Raw genomic sequence first — 23,494 nt, 5'->3', positions numbered from 1 at the left:
TTATAGATGTTTGATGATCTTGATTATATTTTTTTTTTTCTTATTGATTAATATTTTTTTTTTAACTATTCATATCTAATAAGTTTGTTTTTCTTTTTTTTATTATATTTGTAAATAGAAATGTATATGTACTGACGTATGTATGTATATAAAGTACCGAGATATGTATAGGTAATCATTTATAAAAATTATAATTGTTTTATTATCAATTTTGATTTTTAGAACCTGTCAAGATTATTAATTTTTATCACTGCATATATGTACTTAATTATATATGTATATATTCATACAATTGATAGAAATACATGGTTTTGTATTCATGTATATATATATATATATATGTGTGTATATAGAGTACATATTAAATAATAATCAATCGATTAATTAAATGAAAAGTAATCAATTTTTTTTTTTTGTATTGTACTCATTCTGATTTTTTGGTTTTTCTTTTACTTTAAACTTATTAAATCAAAAATTAATAAAGAGAATAATTAAGTTAAGTTAAAAAAAGAAAAATAAGAAAAAGAAGAAAAAAAAATTTAACTACTTTTTTTTTAATAGTTAACAAAAGTTCGCAGATTTTTTTTTATAAGCACATTTTAATTTTATTATTTGTACTTACTGGAGACAAAATTTTAGACAATATTTGGTTTCAAAGTTTAACAAAAATTTTAATTTTTCTTCTCTTAAAAAATTCATTAAAAATAATTTCTGTTTTTGTATTATTTTTTTTAGATTATGCACAAACATATATACTAGTTATATAAATATCAACAAATGAATTAAACAATAACAAAAAAAATTAAAAGAAAATGAAAAATAATAAAAATTTTTATTTTATAGTTTTCCTTTTGCCATAATCATGTGTGATTTATAAAATTTAATGAAAAAAAAAAAAAAAATATAATCAATAGAAATTTTGTGACATACAAGTTTTGCAACGTTGCAACGTTTTTATGAAAATGAAAAAATTATAAAAAAAAAATTTGAAAATAATTAAAAAAAAAAAAATAATTTAAATAATTAATAATAAATTGTGGACATAATTGTATATGATATAATTTATTATTATCTGTGATAACATCTATATATATATATATAAATATAATTAATTTAAAAAAAATGATAATTATAAAAAATAACAAGTAAATATTAACTTAAGTCTTAATATATCTGAATATAAATCATAAATAATTAAAAAACTAAAAATATAATGATTAAAAATAATAAAAAAAAATTAAAAAAATTAAAAATTACTTTTTAATTGAATTGATTTTTATTAGGAATTTTTTCTAAAATCAATTATTTTTCTTCTTTGATTTTTTTCTCCTAAAGTTGTAAATTCCTAAATGAGTTTTATTAAAAAATTTTTTCTTATTTTGGAAAATATTTCAAAAAATTTTTGTGTGCAACCATTTATAATTAACTAGAAAAATAATTAAAAAAAAATAAAAAATATATTTATATAAATTTTACCATTCAAAATGCCAACAATTAAAATTTTAACTTTAAACTGTAAAAATAGTGGTTTTTAATAATTTTATATTTAGAAAATAAAAAAAAAAATTAAAATAAATAAAAAAAATTTTTAACAATTTTCATTTCAAATAAAAATTATAAAAAAAAAAAATAAATTAAAAACTAAAAAAACAAACTTAAAAACGTATAAAGAAAAAAACAAATTTTCATAATTTTAGTGTTGAAATTTTATCGAAAAAAAAAAAAAATTAATTAAAAAAAAAAAGCGAAAAAAAAATCCTTAATTTTTTATTTTAGTTTTTAATTAAGAAAACAAACACAAAAAAAAAAAAAAAACAAAAACCCTATTATAGTTACAAAAGAAATTTTTGTTTTTTCTTAGAAAATATAAAAAAAAAAAATTAACAAAATTAATTTTAATATTATGGATATGACGGCGACAGCAGAATCAGCTCGAAGTTGGTATGAAAATCCTAGATTAGGTAGTTCACCAGGTAGTACTGGTTTATCATCAGCTGGTAGTGGTCATCAAAGTTTATCAAGTGGTTCAGCTGGTGGTTTAGATACAGATATGAGTCCATTTTATGCATTAGAAACATCAAGTCATCATAGACGTTATTATTCAGCTAGTTATCATCCGACACATGGTAAGTGTATTTTTAATTTTTATCAAAATATAATTTTAATTTTTTTTTTTTTATATAAGTATTTATTAAGTTTTTGTTGTCAATTTTAATTAAATTAAATATATTATGATTTTTAAATCCAAATTTAATTAGAAGTACAAATTTTTGCATTAAAAATATTGAATATTGTTAAACATTAGTCAACTAAACATAATTCTATATATGGGAATTTTACGAGGGTCACTATTTATATTTCGGGTCCTGGCAATACTAGTGCTGCCAGGTGCAATCAGACACTTCCATTGGAAAGTTTGACATTTTTTAGGACAACTTCACTCAGAACGTTTTGTCATTCGAGCGCGAATTGTTTTGTTTACAGTGACTTGAAAAATTCATCTCGGTCAAAAAATGGAATTGTCCCGTGAAAATTTTCGTGCGATGATTTTTTACGATTTTCGGCGCGGATTATCGAGACAAGAGTGTCTCGATCAACTTGTTTCGACTTTTGGTGATGAAGCACCATCAAAAACCACTGTAAATCGCTGGTACCAAGAGTTTGGTTTCGGACGCCGTTCGCTCCAGGATGAATTTCGTGAAGGTCGGCCAATTTCGGTCGTTTTGTGTAAACCTATTCATATGTTGTTCAAATATTTCTCTGTCTGTAATGTATAAAGTATAATTCAAATTAATTTATATGTATATTCGAAAAATTACCTTTTTTGTTGAATAAAATAATTTATGTTTTATTAAAATTTTCAAGGATACAATACCTGTTATAAGTATATTTGTATATATATTCGATGAAATATGCTTATACAATTGCATCATTAATATTGACGAACTCCAAAATCTGGTTAGATGATTTTTATGAAGAATTCTTGTTTGTTAAATAAAAAATCTTCTTAGGCATTCAAATTTTATATACACGTACATATGCAATTCGAACTATAAAAAGTTTTAATATATAAAGTTTTAATTAAAGTTTTGCATTCTTCACAAAAAAAAAAAATTATTTATTTTAAGGTTCGATGTTTTGGCAGAAATATTCTAAAACTATACTAGCATAACCTATAAAATATATTTAAATTATTCCAAACTAATCGAACGTTCCTAACAAAAATTTTTAATTATTTGTCGATGAAAGTTTTGATTCATTATCAAATTAATGATTTTGTTTTGAAAACCATATAAGAAATTAAAATTTTCGATGCTATTCGGGAAACTATCGTGTCTTCAAAGTATGGTTTACAATACTAGTTTTATTAAAGCTGTTGCATCTATTAAACTAAATTTACAAAATTTTCAGATTCGGAATTTTTTGATTTAAGTACATTGTTACCTAATTTATATAAGCCCAATAATTATTAAATTAGAACATATTTTCGATCGAAACTAAGATATCGAACACTTATAATACCAATCAACTAAATACAAGATTTAAAATATTTTCATTCGATTCTTGATTTGAATACCAAATTCAAAACTAAGTATGTAATATTGGTAGAAAGAAGTATAAAACCGTTTCCTTAAATAATTTGCTAAAATTCTACCGGCTCAATAATATTCGCTTTGTAGATTTTATGCATAGTGCAGGGATCCTTAAAATATTCTGTTTGAAAACAGTATTTTTTTCCATAAAATTTTCCATAAATGGTACATTACTTGTGCATACACCACACTTTATTGCTGTTAACTCTATAATAGTCCTGTATAATCTTTAAAAGTATAAATATAATATGCAATCATATAGTATATATATGAATTGTAGACTTGCTTCTTATACGCAATTTAAAATCAAGCAAAGTATCGTGCGTCCGCTGTATATTATACTAAAGGTGCAATTAAATTAAAAGCTTACTGAATTAATTAGATATTTCAAAAATATTTTTTAAATTATGTAATTTATTAATGTGCCTACATGTTTTTTTTGTTTTTTTTTATTTCATATACTTATGTGGTACATTTGTAAAATATATTCAATAGTTCCGAAATGGAAAATTTTAATATTCAATTTAATAAAAGAAGGTAATGAATAAATAAAAGACAAAAAAAAAATGGAGAATATTAAATAAGAAATTAAATGTTACTTTTAATAGAATTGTCCATATCTGAAAAGTATAATGTTTTTCATAATTTATGCATATTATTATTCACATTTACAGTGAAATCTCGTTGGAATTTGTTACTGAAATCGTTTTGTTTTTCAAAGTCAAATAGTGGAGTTTTAACCCAAAATAATTTTCTGCAAATTGTGTATATATACCGAGTTGTGTAATATAGAGCTACTTAATACTCAAAATTAAACAAACATAAAATAAATATGACCTTAAAATCGTCACGTGTTGGGCAAGTAAGGATTTAAGTTTGTAAATTCTTAAACTTTCACTCTTATACGTTTCAGACCATTTGAATTGAGAACATTTTAAGAATGTTAGAGCCATGAAATTCAGTATCAAAAAATATTGCAAAAATTGTGGAATAAAATAAAATTTCAGAATGTTTTTGAAAATTCTTTAATTCTAATTAAGTAGCTTGGGTTATAGTTGAGTAACGCACAAACTGCCAAAGTATAACAAGGATAAATGAAAATTATGTAAATGATTTTTCTATCTGTTTGAAAACTACAAATGCAAACCGGAAATTCAATACAATTTTGCAGTTTTTTAATTTAGCAACTGCATAAACTGCTTTTTTTGTACGATCTTATAAGATTTTAAGCTTTTGTAGAATCATTATTATTTCTACTGTTAAAAGCTATTATATGTAATTTTTAAACATGAAATTGAATGGATGAACTACATTATCAGAAGCATCCAATAATATTCTCATATTGATTTCAAATTTTTTAGTCATTTAATGGTCATTATTTTATTAGACACAATGGAATACTGAAAATAATAGTTTTATAGAATGATTTTGTAAATTTAAATTTTTGAAATCCGGAAGAGGATTTCCCAATAATTTTTTTTTTATAGAGTTCTTATTAGGGATTTTAAATATAGCTTATAATTAAAAATTCTAGCCTGAACTTATCAGTTAGTATAAGATTTTTAATAGCATTAAACAATAGAGTCTATTTTCATGGATTCTACTTAATTTTTAATGTAGACAAGAATAATAAAAATACAAAACCAAAAAACAAACAAAAAAATGAATTATAAATTATCACTTTTTTTAATATACTCTTACATTATGTATGTATTAATATACTTTTAATCACACATATACAAATTATACATTAAATTATAAATAAAACAAAGATATTTAAAATTCATTGCATTTCCATTCAACTTCTTTTAAATTTTTTTTAAACACCTTTTAAAGGTAAACTCTTTTTAATTTTTTTTTTCTTATTTTTGTTCATAATTATTTTTATTTTCTTAAACCACAATATTATATTTGTATAAGTACAATAATATTGTAAGGAATTCGTTGAAGTGTTAAAGAAATCATTTTTAGAATAATTTAATTTTTTTAAAATATCATCGCTATTAATAATTGTAAAAATTATATATAGGTATACATTCATATCGCTATACCGTACGTATATTTATTATGGTCAGAATTTATTAAATATAATGTAAGAGACACGAGAAACCTTAACAGAACCTAAAGATATTGTAACATTACCTTTCTTTGTTTTTTTTATTATTATTTCAATTTCATTTTAAAAGAATTTTAAATTAAAACATGGTAAAACTAGTCCAAGTACTTATATATTCTTTAAATAATATAGTTATACTTTATTATACCCTATATATACATACATGGTATATATACCCAAGTATCTTTATACAAAATATTTAAAATTATAATTATATTAAATATAACTATAGGGTTGGTAAATCTTGTATCATTATCGCTTTCAACATTTAACATATTATTATAATTATTATTATATAACTAATTTAATATACATATATACACATACAGATAAGATTATATTCACAGTATATTTAGTTTCATTATGCTTATACAGAAAATTATACTTATAGATAAATCACATATTTGTGATAAAAAAAAAATTAAGGAATTTGTTTTCATAAATGGTCAAGATTTTATGGAATTTTTATGTATTTATTTAATTATATTCTAGCCATACTTAAGTTTTTTTTTTTCTTATATAGAATCCTTAATGTTATAGAAGCATGAATAATATAGACGAGAGCAGAAACTTTTACTATATACACAACAAATACGAAAAAAAATAATTACAAAATGGTAACAAAATGGGTGGGCAATTAGTTGTCACAATTTAAAAAAAAAACCAAATTAGGGCCTAAAATGGAATATCGCTTTTCATTATTGACGGAAAACCTCAAAAAATAAGAGTAAATTAAATTTTATTTTTAAAAATAAAAATTTTTTTGACAAAATTCAAACAAATTTTTTGAAATAATGTGCGGTTATTAGTACCGTCTGTCTGTTTGATTAAAAAATTTTTACGCCAATTATGTTTCTGCCTCAATTTGAAATTTTATAAACAAATACAATAATTCTCGATAGATTGTAAATTTGTGTAATCGGGTTAACACATATGTAGATCTTAGTAAGAACATTATTTCTTTAACAAAAAAATTGCGCTCTTTAAAAATAAATTGTCTTTGACAGTATAAATACCATTGAAATTCTATAAAAATAAGAATCTAGCAAATAATTATCCTTTTATCGAGAACTATAACCTTATGCCTTACCGATAATTAGAATTGTAATACAATCTTTTTGAATATTGCATACTATTTAAGAGTTCTCCTAAATTTATGCAATATCATGTAATTAGTGAATTATTTAAATAGATCGTTTTCATCATATTGGGTTAGTTTAGTTTTATAAATATAAAATTACCTAAATAAATTACCCAATTACCCCCAATTACAAACACTCGATATTAATTTGCGTAAATTACTTTCACGGCGGCAGCTTTTCGAAATGTTGGTAGCAACTACCGGTCCAGATTGGGAAGCATTATTTTGTGGGTAAATTTCCATAAAATGAGGATTGATAGGCTGAAGTAATTCAGAGTATACAAAGACCAAATAAAATTATTTTACTACAAAATTTGTTTATTTTTAGTTAGGTAGTATTTCTAATACGAGCATGTGCAGCTTTCATATAGTTTCAATAAAAAAATTGAAAATCTGTTCAAAAATATTTTCATCAATAACATTTCAATATTTTTTTCTATATATATATACTTTTAAAATATTTATTATAAATTTTGGATTTAAATGAAATTTTAATTTTTATCAATTCATAAAATCTTAAAATTTCATCCTTTTGATTTCTGCTAGATCATAATATTAGCAGCCATTTTTAAGTGAAACTTCATTCACTTCTTGTTGATAATTTAAAATATCAGCTGTCATCTCATTATAAAAATAAAATTCATAATTTTAAATTTTACCCATAATGATTGGTAAATTATTTTATTTGTGTGAGTCTTAAGTACGCTCATTTCATTAATTTGTATTTGTAATGTTTATTGTGCATACTACTATTTACTTTTTTACAACAGATAGACAATACGACTAATGCTTTCATATGCAATGCATATAGTAATCAAGTAGCTAGAAACCTACCCTTATATCTTTGATTTATATTTTTTTTTGTATTTTCGGTCGGTTACTGTTAACAAAAAACACACCTATATTTTTTTTCCTAAGCAGCAGTAGTTATAAAAATACTTCATTATTCATTCATTTATAGTTGCTTCTTTATCTTTTTGTATTTCTCAAAATCAATTTATAGTATAGTAAGGGGTAGGGTAAGGATTTTAAATTTGCATCTGGTAAATTCTGTACGTTATATATTTTATAATATATAGAAATTGAAAAAATAAAAATGGTTTGAATTACAATCAATGTTTCAGCACAAAAAAAAATAATAATTCCAACTGTGAAGGATTCTGTATTTATCATTAGTATTTAATTACGGTTATGTTGCCTACAGATTGTTATGTAGGTACTTATAAAAACGTTTCATTGTATTACTTTTAGAAAATGTTTGAATTTCATTTTGAATTTTTTAATATGCATTTATATATATATATATATATATTTCATGAAAGTCGATGTGAAAAAGCAAAAATTTAGAGGCTCTAGAAAATTTGCTTAATTTTAATGAATTAAAAATGTTAACTCTTTAAATGATTAACCTACCTTAATACTTGTAACCATATTTTAGTCTTATACTTTAAACAAAACAAAATGGCGACAGTTTATGAATGTATAAAAATTAAAATGATATCGAGGTATAAGCGTAATATTTAATTAAAGCTGTGGCTTTGCAACGGGTATGTTACAAGATTTCCAAGTAAAAATAATAATGTTTTCAAATTTTAAATGAATTTTATTGTAGATCTTATTGTAGTGGCAGAAAAACGGCATATTTCAGTTAATTGAATAATGGTGGTTCTACTGCACCGGCAACGTCAACTAACTAACCAATCAATCACATTTTATTGGAACGGAAGCTCTTTCATTTTATAAGAATTGCCCTAATATTATGTATTTGAACTTGAGAATTGAAATTGAAGTTTTGTTCTAAATCTTAAAACGAAATTGTTTCTTGTTCGAAGCGAATACCGAAATTTCAATCTTAGAGTATGTACTTAAATTTACTGAAAATTAAAAAAAAACTATATATAAAAATTATTTTTAAATTATATGACATATAAATTCCAAGTGTTATCTTTTCATTCTTTTTGATAAAAATTGAAGAGATAAAATTATTTTAACTATTTCATAACTTCCCGTTTTTGTACTCATTTTAACTGACTCACTCCGTAAGTGAATATGACAACAATTAATAAGAGATTAATGAAATTAATATTTAATTGTATTGAAAAATTTCATATTGAAAGTGTTAGCAATATTTTTACACCAATTTAATTTCCAAAAAGAACAATTCAATAAACTCGAATATCGTGGATATGCTTGGTCGTCCAGATTTGAGGGTATTGGTGGGTGTTCTCTCTGCGCACTGCCTCTCGATGGTCCATCTGAAAAGGATGGGCATGGCGGAGGGCAGGGTCTGACGTCTATGCTTGCAGGAGGACGAAATGATGGGTCACTTTTTGTGTGAGTGCAGAGCGGTTGCACGCCTGCGACTGGAATGCTTCGGGGGGGCTTTCTGACCTCGGGGAGGATCTTGCGACTTGATATGGTTGCTATAATACGGTTCCCCAGGACCGGACAGTGACAATTTATTATAGTGTAAAATTATTTTTTGTGTCAATTTACTACGTAATATTTTAATTATATCAGACACTATTTTCGAGAAGCCAACTGCGATACAACATGTATTACATAAGATTTTTTGAGTTATTGCTCTCATTGCTTCCATTATTTCTAAGATCTACTATTGTAGTCGCAATATTTTTCAAGTAAAATTAATAAATACAATATTTGATTTGTATTAAATTTGTTGCTGAAATTTATTTTGGAATGTCATTACTTTTTAACGCGTTTGATCAAATTGACAAATTTTTCAATTTATTTTAAATACCCGCAATGGCAAAAAAGTTCGAGAACTAGAGAATAGATGTTTTTGTTTCAATAAATCAATTGATGTATGTATGTATTTGAAATTTTAAACGAAAGTCAATTTAAAATATTAGGAAGGCTATACATTTTTCAAGAAGTTCTAAAGAAAATTGTTTGTTGTCATTCTGATTTAGTTATTTCAATTGAATTAAATTAACTAATTTTGAATTTAATTAATGACTTAATTTGACTGTGTGCTGTAATATAGCAATAAAGAAAAAGTAAATTATTTTTCAAAAAATTTACAGTCTCTACTTAAAAAATAATATTTTTCTAATGGTATTAATCGTTTAATATATAATTATTTTAATGTGATCATACTATATACGATTGTGTGATAATGAATAAAGCAATAATCTCTGATTTAAAATCACTAAAAAGAAAAAAAAAATTTACGGAACATTTTTTCATTTAATTACCGATTAGGGTTAAAAAAAATTTCAAAATTTTAAATTTCAATTTAAATTTATATACATAGTTTTACATTTTACCTATATTATTATTATCAAATTACATTGATAATATTTTATTAAATCTACACACATTATAATTAAAGTGATACCATAAAATGAAAATTGTAGTTATACTCGCATATACTTTTAAGTTTATATGAAAATATTTTGTTGGATTATCTAATTTAAATCATGTAAAATTAATAAAATTTAATTAAAATGCGCACAAACTACAAATTTTTGTAATTATTTTCTATATACATGAACGCATTCTATATATATCATCGTATATGTACATATTATATAAGTATGTATTTATAATGAAAACCAGTAAGATTTATTTTTACAGAGTATAGTTAAGCACGAGATTCAAACTATGTAACAAAAAATAAAATTATTTAGTGTTTGTATTATTGTATATTTGCAGTTATTATAGTAGAAATTTTAATTTAATCGCATTATTGTGAGTTTTCATTAAATTTAATTTGGATTAATGTTCGTTTTTAAGCTAAACTTAGAAAATATTTGTAAATGTTAAATTGTAATTTTTGTTGTTTATGGCAGGATGCAAAAAATTTAATAATTCATATATTTTTTTCAATTAAGTATATTACAAGATTTTAAAGCTAGATTTCAATTGGAATTTTGAAATTTGTTAACAACTTAATAAAATAATTTTGTGCCCTTAAATAGTGAAGTTATATACATTGTTTTTCACACTGATCTTCCACTATAACTTAATTTCGAGTTAAGATAAATATATAAACAAAATAATTTACAAATTTAAAGTTTTTAGGACTGTGCTACTGTAATATTATTAATTTTAATTTCTGCAATATTTGATCTCTATCCGGAAAGGAACAGAATTAGATGTGAAATTCATAATGAATTTAAACAGTTCTATAATAGAAAGAAAATTTATTCTTTTAATTGAAAGTTAAAGTATTCATTTGAGAGATGCCATACAAAACTTCCCATTGTATCACTCTTTAAAAGGGATTCACATAATCTTATATATATCAACCTGTAGATTTTTCAAAACTCCATATAAAATTTTGAAGTTAGCCTTACCAGTTTCTGGTAAAGCAAAAATTTAATAGCTTACTGTCAATGTTGATTAAAACTGACTGAAAATCGAATTATCGGAGATTGAAAATTTTACATAAAATTATTTTGTAAGACTATGGGACGTATAATAATCATATAATTATTAAAAGTTCAGGCGTTTGCAACAATGCTCAAACGATAGCGACAAACGCAGTGTGTTTCTGATATAATTGTGAATTAAGTTCATTAATTGTACAAGCGGCAGTATACAATTCAATTTCAATTAGCAGGAAAATTAATCTCAGTGAAAAAGTTTTTGATCTTAATTTTCTAAATTAGTAATAATGAGCTTAAATCGTATTATTTCCTTTCTTCAAATAAAATAAAATGTTTTCGTGAATAGCATTTCCAAACTTCTGAAATTGTTTGTATACTTGGTTAGTTTATTTCTGAATTTGATATAAGAAATTTTGATTGTCTTATCGTTTATTATAATAATAGTCATTTAATCTTCATATTCCAAAAAATTTTCTCATCACTTCTAGTCTAAAATATCAAATTCTTTCATTATTTATATAGAAAGTCGGTAAAATTGCAATTTATTACCAAATTTATATCAAGAATATTTAGATTCAACTGGCATTGCTAACATACATATTAAATTTCGTCTTTAAAATTAAAAGAAAAATATTCATTTTAACAAGCAAATTTTTAAATAAAATAAAAATCTGTTAATAACAAATTTTTATAATATTTTTTGTATAAAAAAATTTTTAAAAATGATGTCATAACATTTTGACCGCCATTTTACTAATTTCGAACTACCATAAGTATATTTCAAATTTTATTTTTCTTTTTGTTTAATATAGTTAAGGACGGAATAATCAACAAAATAAAAAAAAAAATTAATTTAATTTAGACAGGTCCATCATCAGAATACTAATGGTCTTATAATAATATTAAAATAATAAAAATAATATAATAAAAAAAAGGATGACTATACAAAAGTGAAAAGACACCGTCGTCTATAAAATTCGGCTAACATGATTTTCGTACTAAAAAAAAAAAAATTAAATATAAAATATTTTTTGTCCTCTTTTTTTTTTTCTGAAATTTTGAAATTTCAATAAAATGTTGAAGAATAAAAAAACAAAAATATTAAAATGCAAAAAATGTTAAAAATAAAAACCCCAAAATGAAAAAACAAAAAACCATGAAAATTATTTTGTATGTAAAAATTTATGTGCTATATTTAAATTTGTATATATATATACATATGTATATATATTTGCGTGTATGAATTTGTGTGCCATACATACAAACTTGTATAAAAATCTCGAACAATATTAACAAAAATACAGAAAACACAACCGCCATTCTGCAATAGCCAATTACAATTTATGAATTATGAATTTGACAAGAATTTCACATGTTTACATACAAAATATAATATACTTAAGCAGATTATGGTTAGGGAACCGACTAATATTCAAAAATAATAAAAAAAAAAAACAAAATAATAAAAACTCTAAAGAAGGACTTGACAAACTTATCGAAAGAAGCCCATATGTTTCAGTTTTTTATATGATTACCTTATATTTTGAGAAGAAAATTTTTTTTTTATTACATACTTATAAATATATTTGTATTTTGTTTTCTTTTTTTTCAACAACCAGTGAGTTAGCGAGTGAATTAACAAGCATCAAATTATTACCTCAATCATTTCCTCTTTAACCATTTTTTTTTCTCCTTATTTTTTAATTTCTCATTTTTAAAAAAAAAAATTAAAAGATTACCTGAAAAAGAGTGTGTACAATATTTTTTTTTTAATATTAATACGCTGGGGTATTAATAAGGCCCTTATGAATTGTAGTTTTTGTTTTTTGTTTTTACTTAAAAACTTGTACAAAATAAGAATAGAAACAAGTAAAAAAAAAACAAAAATCGAAAAGAATAGAAAAAATAAATTTGGTTTTTTTTTTTTTTTTTTGAAAGGTGACCATCAGTTTTCGATTAGGACTCTTTAAAAAAAATATAGTAATAATAAAGAAATCTGAAAGTCATTGCTAGTATTTTATATCGAGCATTCATAATATCTACGTATATGAATTTATGCACATTATATACAGTGAAATCCCTTTTGAAATTACTAAATGTGCTTAATATCTTATTATTTGAATTTGTAATCCAATAAAAATTTGACTCAATTCGGACAATTCTAAGATGATTAAAATAAAGAGAGAAGTGAGTCCATTCAGGAAATTTCCAATGAAAATGTTTTATTACAGGATGTCGAAAATCTAAGTCTGAAAAAAAAATAGGTTTTATAGTTAGAATCATTAAAGTTTTTTTCATAATATAAATATTCTGACTAGCACCTTTTTCAAATTGCCAGGGCATAAAATTTAATTATAATTTGAAAATAAATAATTTTAAACTCATTAAAAGTCAATTATTAGGTAAATAGATTTATTTCTACCTATGTTACGTCCAAAATTTACACATTTTTTGCATAAAAACTGTAAATATTGTGAAAGAAATTTCGTTTCAAATTTGCGTTACAATAAAAGTCCTATGCAAAATTCTTTATATTTTCTTTGTTTTTACAATAATTTTCATTCAAAAGTAATCTAATGTAGAAATTGTAGACATCAAATATTATCACGATTTTTTCGTACTTAAAACTTGAGCTAATTGGAATTCTTGAATTCTTGATATACTTAAAGGGTTTGATTTATTGGAAAAAATCATTGTATGAGTTCTCTATATACGTATACGGTTTAAAGTACGAAAAGGTTAAATTCTTTTCGAAACCAAAATCTTAACTCTGATACTAATTTACTTGAAATTAATTTGGCAATTTTAATTAAAGAAAAATTTAGAGTATATTTTATATTTTTAATTAACCACAATAAATAAATTCTACTGTAATTAAATAACATTTTTTACACAAAACATTTTATCTCTCATGGGTTTACAATTCTGCTTATATCTGTAAGGCTTTGTTATTGTTCTATTTTTCATTAGAAATATTCTTTTTATAAAGTAATTTATTACTATAAACTAAATTGTGTTTTGACAAACTTTTTAAAAAAAAAAAAAATATTTTTGTAAAAAAATAAAATAAAAGGCAACTGCTTTTAAATGCTTTTAATTTTTTTTTAAATTTTTCGTCTTCTTGTTTTTTTGGTTTTCATGATGATTCTTCCAATTAATACAGCAAAACTGTCTATGGCTCAACCTGAGTTTTTTACTTAAACGATAATCATCATCCTTTTTTGAAATATGGTACACGTTAATATTAAAACGTTAACCATCAAACATCATTCTTTATTAACTAAATGTTGAGATAATTTTTTTTTTCTTTTTGGTATTTGATGAAAATTTTTGTCACTTGTTTATCCATCTATAATGGAAAATGTATTTTTTGACATAATTTTGATGTTATTTTTAAGGTTAAGTTAAAAATTTTTGACATCATTTAATAAATTTAGTCTGAGAATAAAAAAAAAATGTTTAGAAACTTATTTTATTTAAATGTGTTAGTTCGTGTTGTTGTTAAAGGTTGAGGAATGATGAGTTTTCAAAAAATTATGTTTTCATTGAAGACAATAAAAAAATTTAAGGAGCGCAACTATAAAAGACCAAAAAAAAGGATGATTATTTTTTTTTTGTTTTCTTTAAAATCCATTTAATTTTGTTTCATATTTGAAATACCAATATAATTTATTCGAAAAGGATAATGGAAGGTGAGTCCTTCTTTATTTTAAATTATGTGATAATTAAAATGCATCTCTCAAGAATTTTGACATTTTATTAAAAATTTTTGTTTTTCTTCTGGTTACTGTTTCAGTAGTTTAGTTAAAAAAAATTTTTAATTGAATTGAACTCATACTTTCCTCCCTATAAATGAAAATAAAATAAAATGATTAAAACTATCAAATGAATTATAATTTGAAATGGATAATTTATTAGTTCATAAATTGTTGAAGACAGTTGAGGAGGAAGAACGAATTTTACATTAATATTTAAATACATTTATTCATGATATGCATGCGTTTTTGTACAATTGTGGCTACTACTAAATCAACTGAACATACATAAATTTATTTTTAAAGTTAATAATAATCGTAATGAAAAATCTTTCCTTTAATGCTTATAAATTCACTTATATCTAGCATTTTTAAAATTTTTAGTTTAACATTTTTGTATATTTTAATTGAATTAATTATGTTTTTGGCATTTGGTATACAATTATCCAGTATATTATGTATGCACATTTTGAATTTGAACAACAATTTGTTGGTAATTAATTATTACAAATTATATTTAGTAATAATACTAATATTCTATTCGAAATTAGAATATTAAAGAAGTAAAGTTGCGCATTATGAGAATTTAATAATTTTATTGTAAATTTAATTTGCTAAAATATCTACTATACTGCCGCACATTAAATTTGATCTAAATTCTTTAATTCATCATTTTTACATTATCCTCATAAACGTATTTAGTTCATATACTTAGGAAAAATAAAATGCTAGCTAATTGCAAATGATTTCGGGACAATAAAATTAAAAAAGATATTCTTAAAATTATTTGAGTACAAGATATTTGACGAAATTTTTAATGTTATTTATTTTACGAGATTTTTAAAATATTTACAATTCAAATAAATGCAAAATTAATCTATTATACACTATACTTAGATGTTTTAACATTTCTATAATAAAAAGTTTCCAAATATTTTAATTATACTATATGTATACAAAATTATAAACGCCGTGGAAATTGAATTTTCTGATAAAATTAGAAATCTTTTACCTAGAATTTTTCTTATTTTTCAAATAAAAATCAAACGTAATTCTTTAATGTGAAAAAAACATGTATTAAAAAAGAGCAGGGCTAAAATCAAATAATATGGAGTTAAATATAATTTTTCAAGACAAAATAATTTTAACAGTATAGATTGAACTGTTTGCTGTTATTGTTCTTTTATTTTTTGTTTAATAATTAAATTAACTTATTCAAAATTTTAAAATTAAATAAGGAAACAAAAGTTCGTTTCAAAATTTTACGATTTCATTTATTTAAGGAACGCCTAAAACTATGCAAATTTTATCATTCTAGAAATTAGTAGTTCTTTTAAATGTTGTTTTCTTCAAAATAAGTAAATCGAATCCTGTCTTGTATAATTTTCAAATTTCTTTATCATAAAATAAAATTTTTAATAACATTAAAATTGTCAATTTGTACTCGTAATTATACAAACTTTTATTAGTATAAAATTAAATTTGCATATATCAAAGCTAAAGAAATTTAAATAAAATTAATTTTGGCTTTTATACTCGTAAGACTGAATTTGAATAATTAAAATAAAAATAAAAATTTCAAAAATCCTTCTTTAATTTTAATATTCGGCCATTTCTAAAACGAATCCGTTTTATAGTTATTTTTTTTTTCTAATTTGAATTTATGAATTAAAATTATTAAAACAATTTTAGTTACACGTTTATTAAAAAAATATGGTTAGAGCGAGGTAAAAAGAGAAAGAAAGAGTGAGAGAGAAAGAGAGGGAGGTATAGAAAAATTTTACTCAAAGAGATCAAAATTTAAATTAAAAAAAACAAAATGTTTAAAAAATTTTTTAAAACAGTAAATTTTTTTGTTTGTTTTTTTTATGAATATTTATGTTAAATATGGCGGCACTTTTATGTGTACCTTTGTAAATATGTGTGTATAGATTTTATAATTATGTATTTCGAATTTTTAAATGAAAAAGAATCCCAAATGAAATTAAAAAAAAAATTCCAAATCCAAAAAAAAAAATTAAAAAAGCAGAAATCTCCATTTTTAATATACACACACAAATTTTTTTTTTTTACCTCTCAATTCAGATTGTTATTATTAAAATGTTATGGTTTTAAAAAATTAATTATATTCCATATTTAATTATAAAATATATTCAAAATATTTCGGCATCTATGTATGTGTGTATTTATGAATAAGTTTATGTACGCTTGTATGTAAATTTGTTTTACATTAACAGAAAAGTTCTGTTTCTTCTTTTTTTATTATTCAATTTTATTTCTGTTATTTTCTTAAAGATTAACGAATACCAAAATGAAAGAAAATCAATAAAATTGATTGCTGTATACAAGAAAGACAAAAAAAAAAAAATTCAACTAATAAATAAATGTTAAAATATTAGCTACTTGTATTTTTTTAAATGTCAGAAATTTAAACATAACAAATTAACATTAAAATTAAACATTATTATTAATAAAATATTTTAAATTTTCTTTTTTTCTTTTGAAAAAAAATTTAATACAAATGAGCGTACATAATGTGTGTATACGAAAATTATTTGTCATTATTGATTAGCTTGAGAAAAAAGTGTCGATCAAGTAGGATTTGAAGACAAAAGCGTCATATGAGTATGCGTGAGTGTAAATTTATTATAGAATATAAGGTCTTACAATAAAATTTTTTGAAAAATATGTAGTCGATTTGGTCAAATTTGTTATTTTAATATACTAGTGTTAGCGCATAGATGTTTGCATTTAGTCAGAGTTATGAGCTGCTAATAGTCGAAATAATTATGATATTTTATAAATTATCATATTCTTCGTCGAAAATCGAAGCTGATTCAAATGTTTTAGGAGACCGATAAATTTTATTTTCAATATACGAATTGTAAATGGTGGGCTTTTAACAGAAAATTAACAAGAGGGTAGAAAAAGTTTTTGAATTAGTATAAAGTTGTTCTTGAAACGTGGATGTAAATTGTTTTCAAAGCTGATACTTTCGCTTTCTGTTAATTTAATATAAATTTTAGAATATCCATACATTTTTTTTTTCTATTTTCTTTTTGCATATCTTTTAAAAAATATCAATTTTATATTTACAAGTAATTTAAAAATTTTTGCAGCAAATTAACACGAATTTAAGTTAATGCTTTACAAACTGAAAGAAGCATTGAATTCAATTTAAATTTTTTAAGATTTTCTCCTATTAAGAATATAACTCTCATTTCTTTTATATTATACAAGATATTAAAAGATAAAATTTTATACATAAAATATTATAAGTACATATTTCAATTAGTTCAATTTCTAAAATTATTGCTCTTGTACTTAAAATATTAAAGAAAATTTTGTTTCCTGTTAAAAAATAGTTTATTTTGGAAAAAAAAACTCATCATTCCATCACTTGCTTATCTTTAATTTTTCGCGAAATTTTAAAATTTTTTTATTTTAATTATTAACTGTTGTCCTACTGTATATACAATGTTACAATAAAATGAACATGTTAAATGTCACTTATAACACACGCTGAACATCTAAACTTACATAACATTTACATTTAACATTGTAAGTCTAGTACGCGTATGTAAGTTTTACTTAAGTTAAAGTGGTGTACAAAGGTAGTTGATCTATAAAATGTAAATATTTTTTTTTTCTCTTTATAAATAATTCACTTGATTTATTTTCAGCGTGATATTAATTATATTAAGAGAAACAAAAACAGTAACGTTAAAAAGAGAGAAAGAAAAACGGAGAAAGGGAGAAAAAAAAGCGATTAAGTATTAAAAAAAATTAACTTACGAGTTATTAACGCGTCAAAAATATTTCTGTAAACACGCAGAAATTTTAACATAATTAATAGGTCAATATTTCAAATGTAAAAAAAAAAAAAAATAAAAAAAAAATAAAAAAAAAAAGTTGTAATTTTATTATTGTATTCTTTTTGCTTTTTTTTCTACTTTATTTTTTTATGGCTACGAGTACAAACACACAGGTTTAAAACTGACCATCTGACCAGAAGAAACTTCATCTTTTATATTATATTATGGTTTTTAATTACAAAGAATATGATGACGCACTGTTTGACCGTCGCGTGCACAACTGCAATCCTTTATAGGCCTTTTCGTTAATAAAAAAACAAAAAAAATAAAGTTGGAAAAAAATTAAAATAAAAAAATTTTTTTTCCCAGTTTTTTTTAACTGTGAAAACTATAAAAAGTAAAAAGTAATTTTTATATATTTGTCTTAAGGTTCAAAATAGTAACAGCAGTAGTAGATGTTAATTTTAAACAACACATAGAGGTACCCTTACAAAAGTCTTTGGTTTTTTTGCTTTTTAATGTACAAGACTGTGAAAATTATTTGATTTAAATTTTCATAGTTAAATTTTTTATTTTATGTTGACAAACATAAAAAAGAAAAAAAAGCATATAAAAAAGTAAAATATAAAAAAATCGTAGAAAAATTTGATTTATTCACAATGCCATATAAAATTTACGACAACAATGTCCGAAATTTTACTACAAAAAAATTATTTCTATATGCAGAGGTACGAGTCTCTTTTACTTTCTATGTTTTAAAAATTAACTTTTATTTTTCTATTCCTTATTATGAATTTTTTTTTTCTAATTAAATTTTTACTAATTTTGAATTATTCCGAGTATATTAAGTTCTGAAATGGGACTAGCTTTTCAAAAAAATTTAAGAGTCACAGAATTGTTTAAGTTCATTTTAATTTTTCTATAATGTTTTGATATATGTAAAAGATTATATAGGGTAAATAAATTATTTAAATATTTAATTTTAGAATCAAATATAAAATTGTCGTATTTTTATTAATATTGCTTATTTAATATAAGAAAATATAGGAAAAATTAAGATTGTAAAATTATTATTGTAAAATTAAACGGAGTACAATACTTAAACTAAATTATTTTTAGTTGAAATACAATATAAAGCATCGCAATCATTATTTTATTGTACGCATGTCGGAGTCTGGTTTTCATAATTCAAGTACAAGTATTAATAACAAGGAATAACAAGTATTTTAAGGTTTTAATAGCTATTTGCGATATCAGAAATTGTAATTGCTTTTAATTTTTGGAACAAAGTTGAACTGAAACAGCAATTGACGCGCATTTCTAATATTTATTCAGATAAATTTGAACCTTATATAGAGTATATACAAGGAATAGAAGAATGGAGAAAATTTCTGGTGCGGTTTAATTAATAAGTTAAATATTAACAATTTCAATATGTTGTTGTGAATGTTACCAGCCCTTGCGGACTTAAAAATTCTTGCATTAATTTGTTTAGAATCATAATTTTTGCTCTTATGGCAATTTTTGTTATATTATTTTCCATTTAACTTTTTTAACTATTAATCAAAGACCAAATTACGCAATAAACAAAATGAAATTAAATCAAAATTTAAAAAAAAAATCTATTAATTGCAGTTCTATTGAAAAAAATACGCTAAATACCGAGCGATAGTTCCCTGATTTACAATTTATTTTCAATTCAAATTGAAATTTATTCTTCCATAAAAAGTTAATTCATGGCGATCCCCAATTCCAAATTTCTGTTGCTCATTTCCATTTGTTTTATTTAAAAAAAAATATATTTTACACTAAAAAATTCATTAAATTAGTGTTTCTTTCATATTAATTGCAATTGAGTAATTTAGAAATTAAAAATGTTTGAAGAGCATTTTCTAATCTTTAATAATCGATCAGTTTATCCCTTCAATTATTAAAGCTTACAAATGATTCCTCATATAATTAGAAAGCGATTAAAAATTTTGAGATCAACTTATCCTGATACTAATCAGATTTTAAATCGTCAAAAAAAAAAAATTTTTTTTTTTCATAGTGTATAAAATATTCAAAAGATTTCGTAAAATTTCAATTATTCAGTCACTTAAAATCATTACGGTATAATAATTATTAACGGTAGAAAATTATAATTATTTAAAATTTTTCTATTTACTTACTGTTTATTTTTTTTGGGTTTGTTATCGATTTTTAACTGAATATCGTTTTTTTTTATTTTATGCTCAAAATTTAGCAGTTCTATGATCATTGTAATTACTTTGTTAATGACAGTAAATAAAACCGGCAATTATTTGTACATTTATAATTATTATTATTATTGTTATTCATTGTATTTTCTATTTCTATTATGGTTGTTTTTTTTTTAATTATAATTTCATTTGATTAATTTTTTTCCAAAAAACACAAGATTTTAAATATTTTTTTTGTATTAGATTTTAGAGCTAATTTCATTTTCTAAATTTTGAAAACAAAAATAGAAACGAAACACAAAAAAAGATTAACTCATAAAGTTCATCTTGCGTAACATTCATAAAATATTTCTATACATACATAAACAAAATATTGAATAAAATGTACAAGGTAGCAAAAAATTATTAGACCGTTTTGATTTTTGATTATAACAATTTTTAGTTTAAATATGAAGCGAATTAAGTATAATTGAGACCTTTTATTAACGCCACCTAACGGTTACACTATCGAAAATTTTCGTTTTTAAATATTGAAGGCTTCAAAAATAGTGAAGGTTTGAAAAATCCCAAAAAATCATTCCTCGTGAAATTGAATTTAAAAATTTTATATTTGAATTTAAATAGAATTTTTTTAAATTTAAAAAAATTTTTTGTTTTCTAAGTATTAGCAATTAAATTATTACAACAGGGATTAAATTATTTGAGTTTGACATAAATACTACGTTTCGACGATAAAACTATGTTGAACTGAAAATTGAGCAAGATTTCAATTCATTACAGAGATTGTTTGTAGAAATGATCTTTTTCGAATAAATGAATGTCTCGAAAACTAGTCTGATAATCTCGAAAACTAGTCTGAAATTTCTGAAATGGCCGAAAACAATTTTAAATATGACTTTTCTTTTCAAAAATTACAGAATATTGTTTTATGATCACATTAAATCTTATGATCTCTTCAAACCCTAAAAAATTTTTAAAAATTTCTTTCTTCAAAACAGGAGTACATTAAATTCTATTTGAGATGCGCCTCAAAAAATGATTATCAAATATTAAACCAATTAACCGAATTGAATTGCATTCAAAAAGTTTTAAAGATTTCTACAAATTTTCTTTATTGAACAAATTTTAATTGTTATATAATTTTCAGATTTGTAAGGTATGATAAATTTCGAAAATTAACTTGGAATAATAGTTTTCGTATAAAAAATTGAGAACAAATTCCAATATTTTTTAACATCAGAAACTTACTTCTTCTATAAGTACAAGAAATGCAAAGACGTTACTCCTTTTGCTAAAAATTAAATTTACTTTTAAATTTCATATTTAAAAGTTAAGTATTTCGTACCACCCTTGTACGCTTAGTCTAAACTACGTATATCTTCATTATTTAATACAAATACTGTCTATGAATATAAAATCCATGTACAGTAATCCACCCCTATAACGCAGTAGATTAGTTCCGTATTATAAGAAAACGCGTTGTATAGGAGTATTCTCGTATAACGCGCTCGTATGACCCCGTATAATGCGTTATGTACAAATGATCTACGTTTAACTTTTCTTGTTAAAGAGGGTTTAAATCGAATCTTAAGAAAAAACTATATGTTATGAACGAAATATGTATGTGCGTTTTATTAAAATCAAACTAAGAACATTTCAAATAAAAAACTTATGCATTTATGTAACTAAAAAACGGTTAATTTCAAATAAATTACATAAATCCAAAAACAGTTTTATTATATATTTATTCACTGTCGGAGCTATCTGAAATAACGTTCCATCGACATCTTTTTTTAAAGGAAATCCGCGCTTTATATGGAGGAAAACACGCATTTTACGAGGGACTGAAATCGCGTAGTATGAAAATGCGTTATAAGAGTACCGTGTTATAGGAGGGATTACTGTACATACAAATATACAAAAATAATGAAATAATGAAGAAGAAAAATTACGACTGTACATTTGCTATATGGAGTTAATATTGTAACTATAAAGTTAAACATTACAAAAATTTAACCTTTTTATCTTTGAAAATTACATAGACACTGCAATAAACCAACATTTTATGCCAAAGAAACAAAAAAAAAAAAGAAATTTATTGTACTTTTCGTTTTTGTTTTTTTTTTAATACAAAAACTCTCAATACTTCATATTTCGTTTGAATGTAAAGTAAACAAATAGGAATGTACGTATGTGTATTTGTTGTAAAGGTTTCACATAGAGTTTCTTTGGTTTTTTAGATAAAACACAACTTATCTGAAAACCTTTACTTTTCTAGAGTATTTTGAACATAAGGAGAACGAACGACACTTTGTCTAATTTTATTAGTTTAATCATTATTTTTATATTTAAGTATGTAGTGAACTAGTATTTTTTAATTTAAAAGCTAGAATAAAAAAAAAACAATAAAAAAAAAGACAGTTATTTTTATAGAAAATGTAACTGCTTTTCAAACTTACACTTTTCTAATTTTTTAAACCTTAACACAGAAATTTTTTTTTCGATTTTTTTTCCAAGG

At 22.5% G+C, this 23,494-nt stretch overlaps 1 protein-coding gene across 1 annotated transcript in view; it reads left to right on the top strand.

Annotated features, from left to right (window-relative positions):
* Positions 1-1,753: 1,753 nt before the first annotated feature.
* The window catches only part of LOC129609542 (GATA-binding factor C), a 212,315-nt gene continuing 190,574 nt past the window's right edge, over positions 1,754-23,494 (top strand). Inside the window, exon 1 of the mRNA XM_055521515.1 lies at positions 1,754-2,126. Within this exon, the coding sequence (XP_055377490.1) occupies positions 1,904-2,126 (223 nt within the window). The 5' untranslated portion in view covers positions 1,754-1,903. The remainder of the gene's footprint in view (positions 2,127-23,494) is intronic.

The sequence above is a fragment of the Condylostylus longicornis genome, unplaced genomic scaffold (genome assembly GCF_029603195.1).
Source record: "Condylostylus longicornis isolate FDR11 unplaced genomic scaffold, ASM2960319v2 ptg000040l, whole genome shotgun sequence".
In the NCBI taxonomy this organism is placed as follows: Eukaryota; Metazoa; Arthropoda; class Insecta; order Diptera; family Dolichopodidae; genus Condylostylus; species Condylostylus longicornis.
Note: the sequence above shows the minus strand (reverse complement) of the source record. Positions and strands in the feature narration are given on the sequence as shown.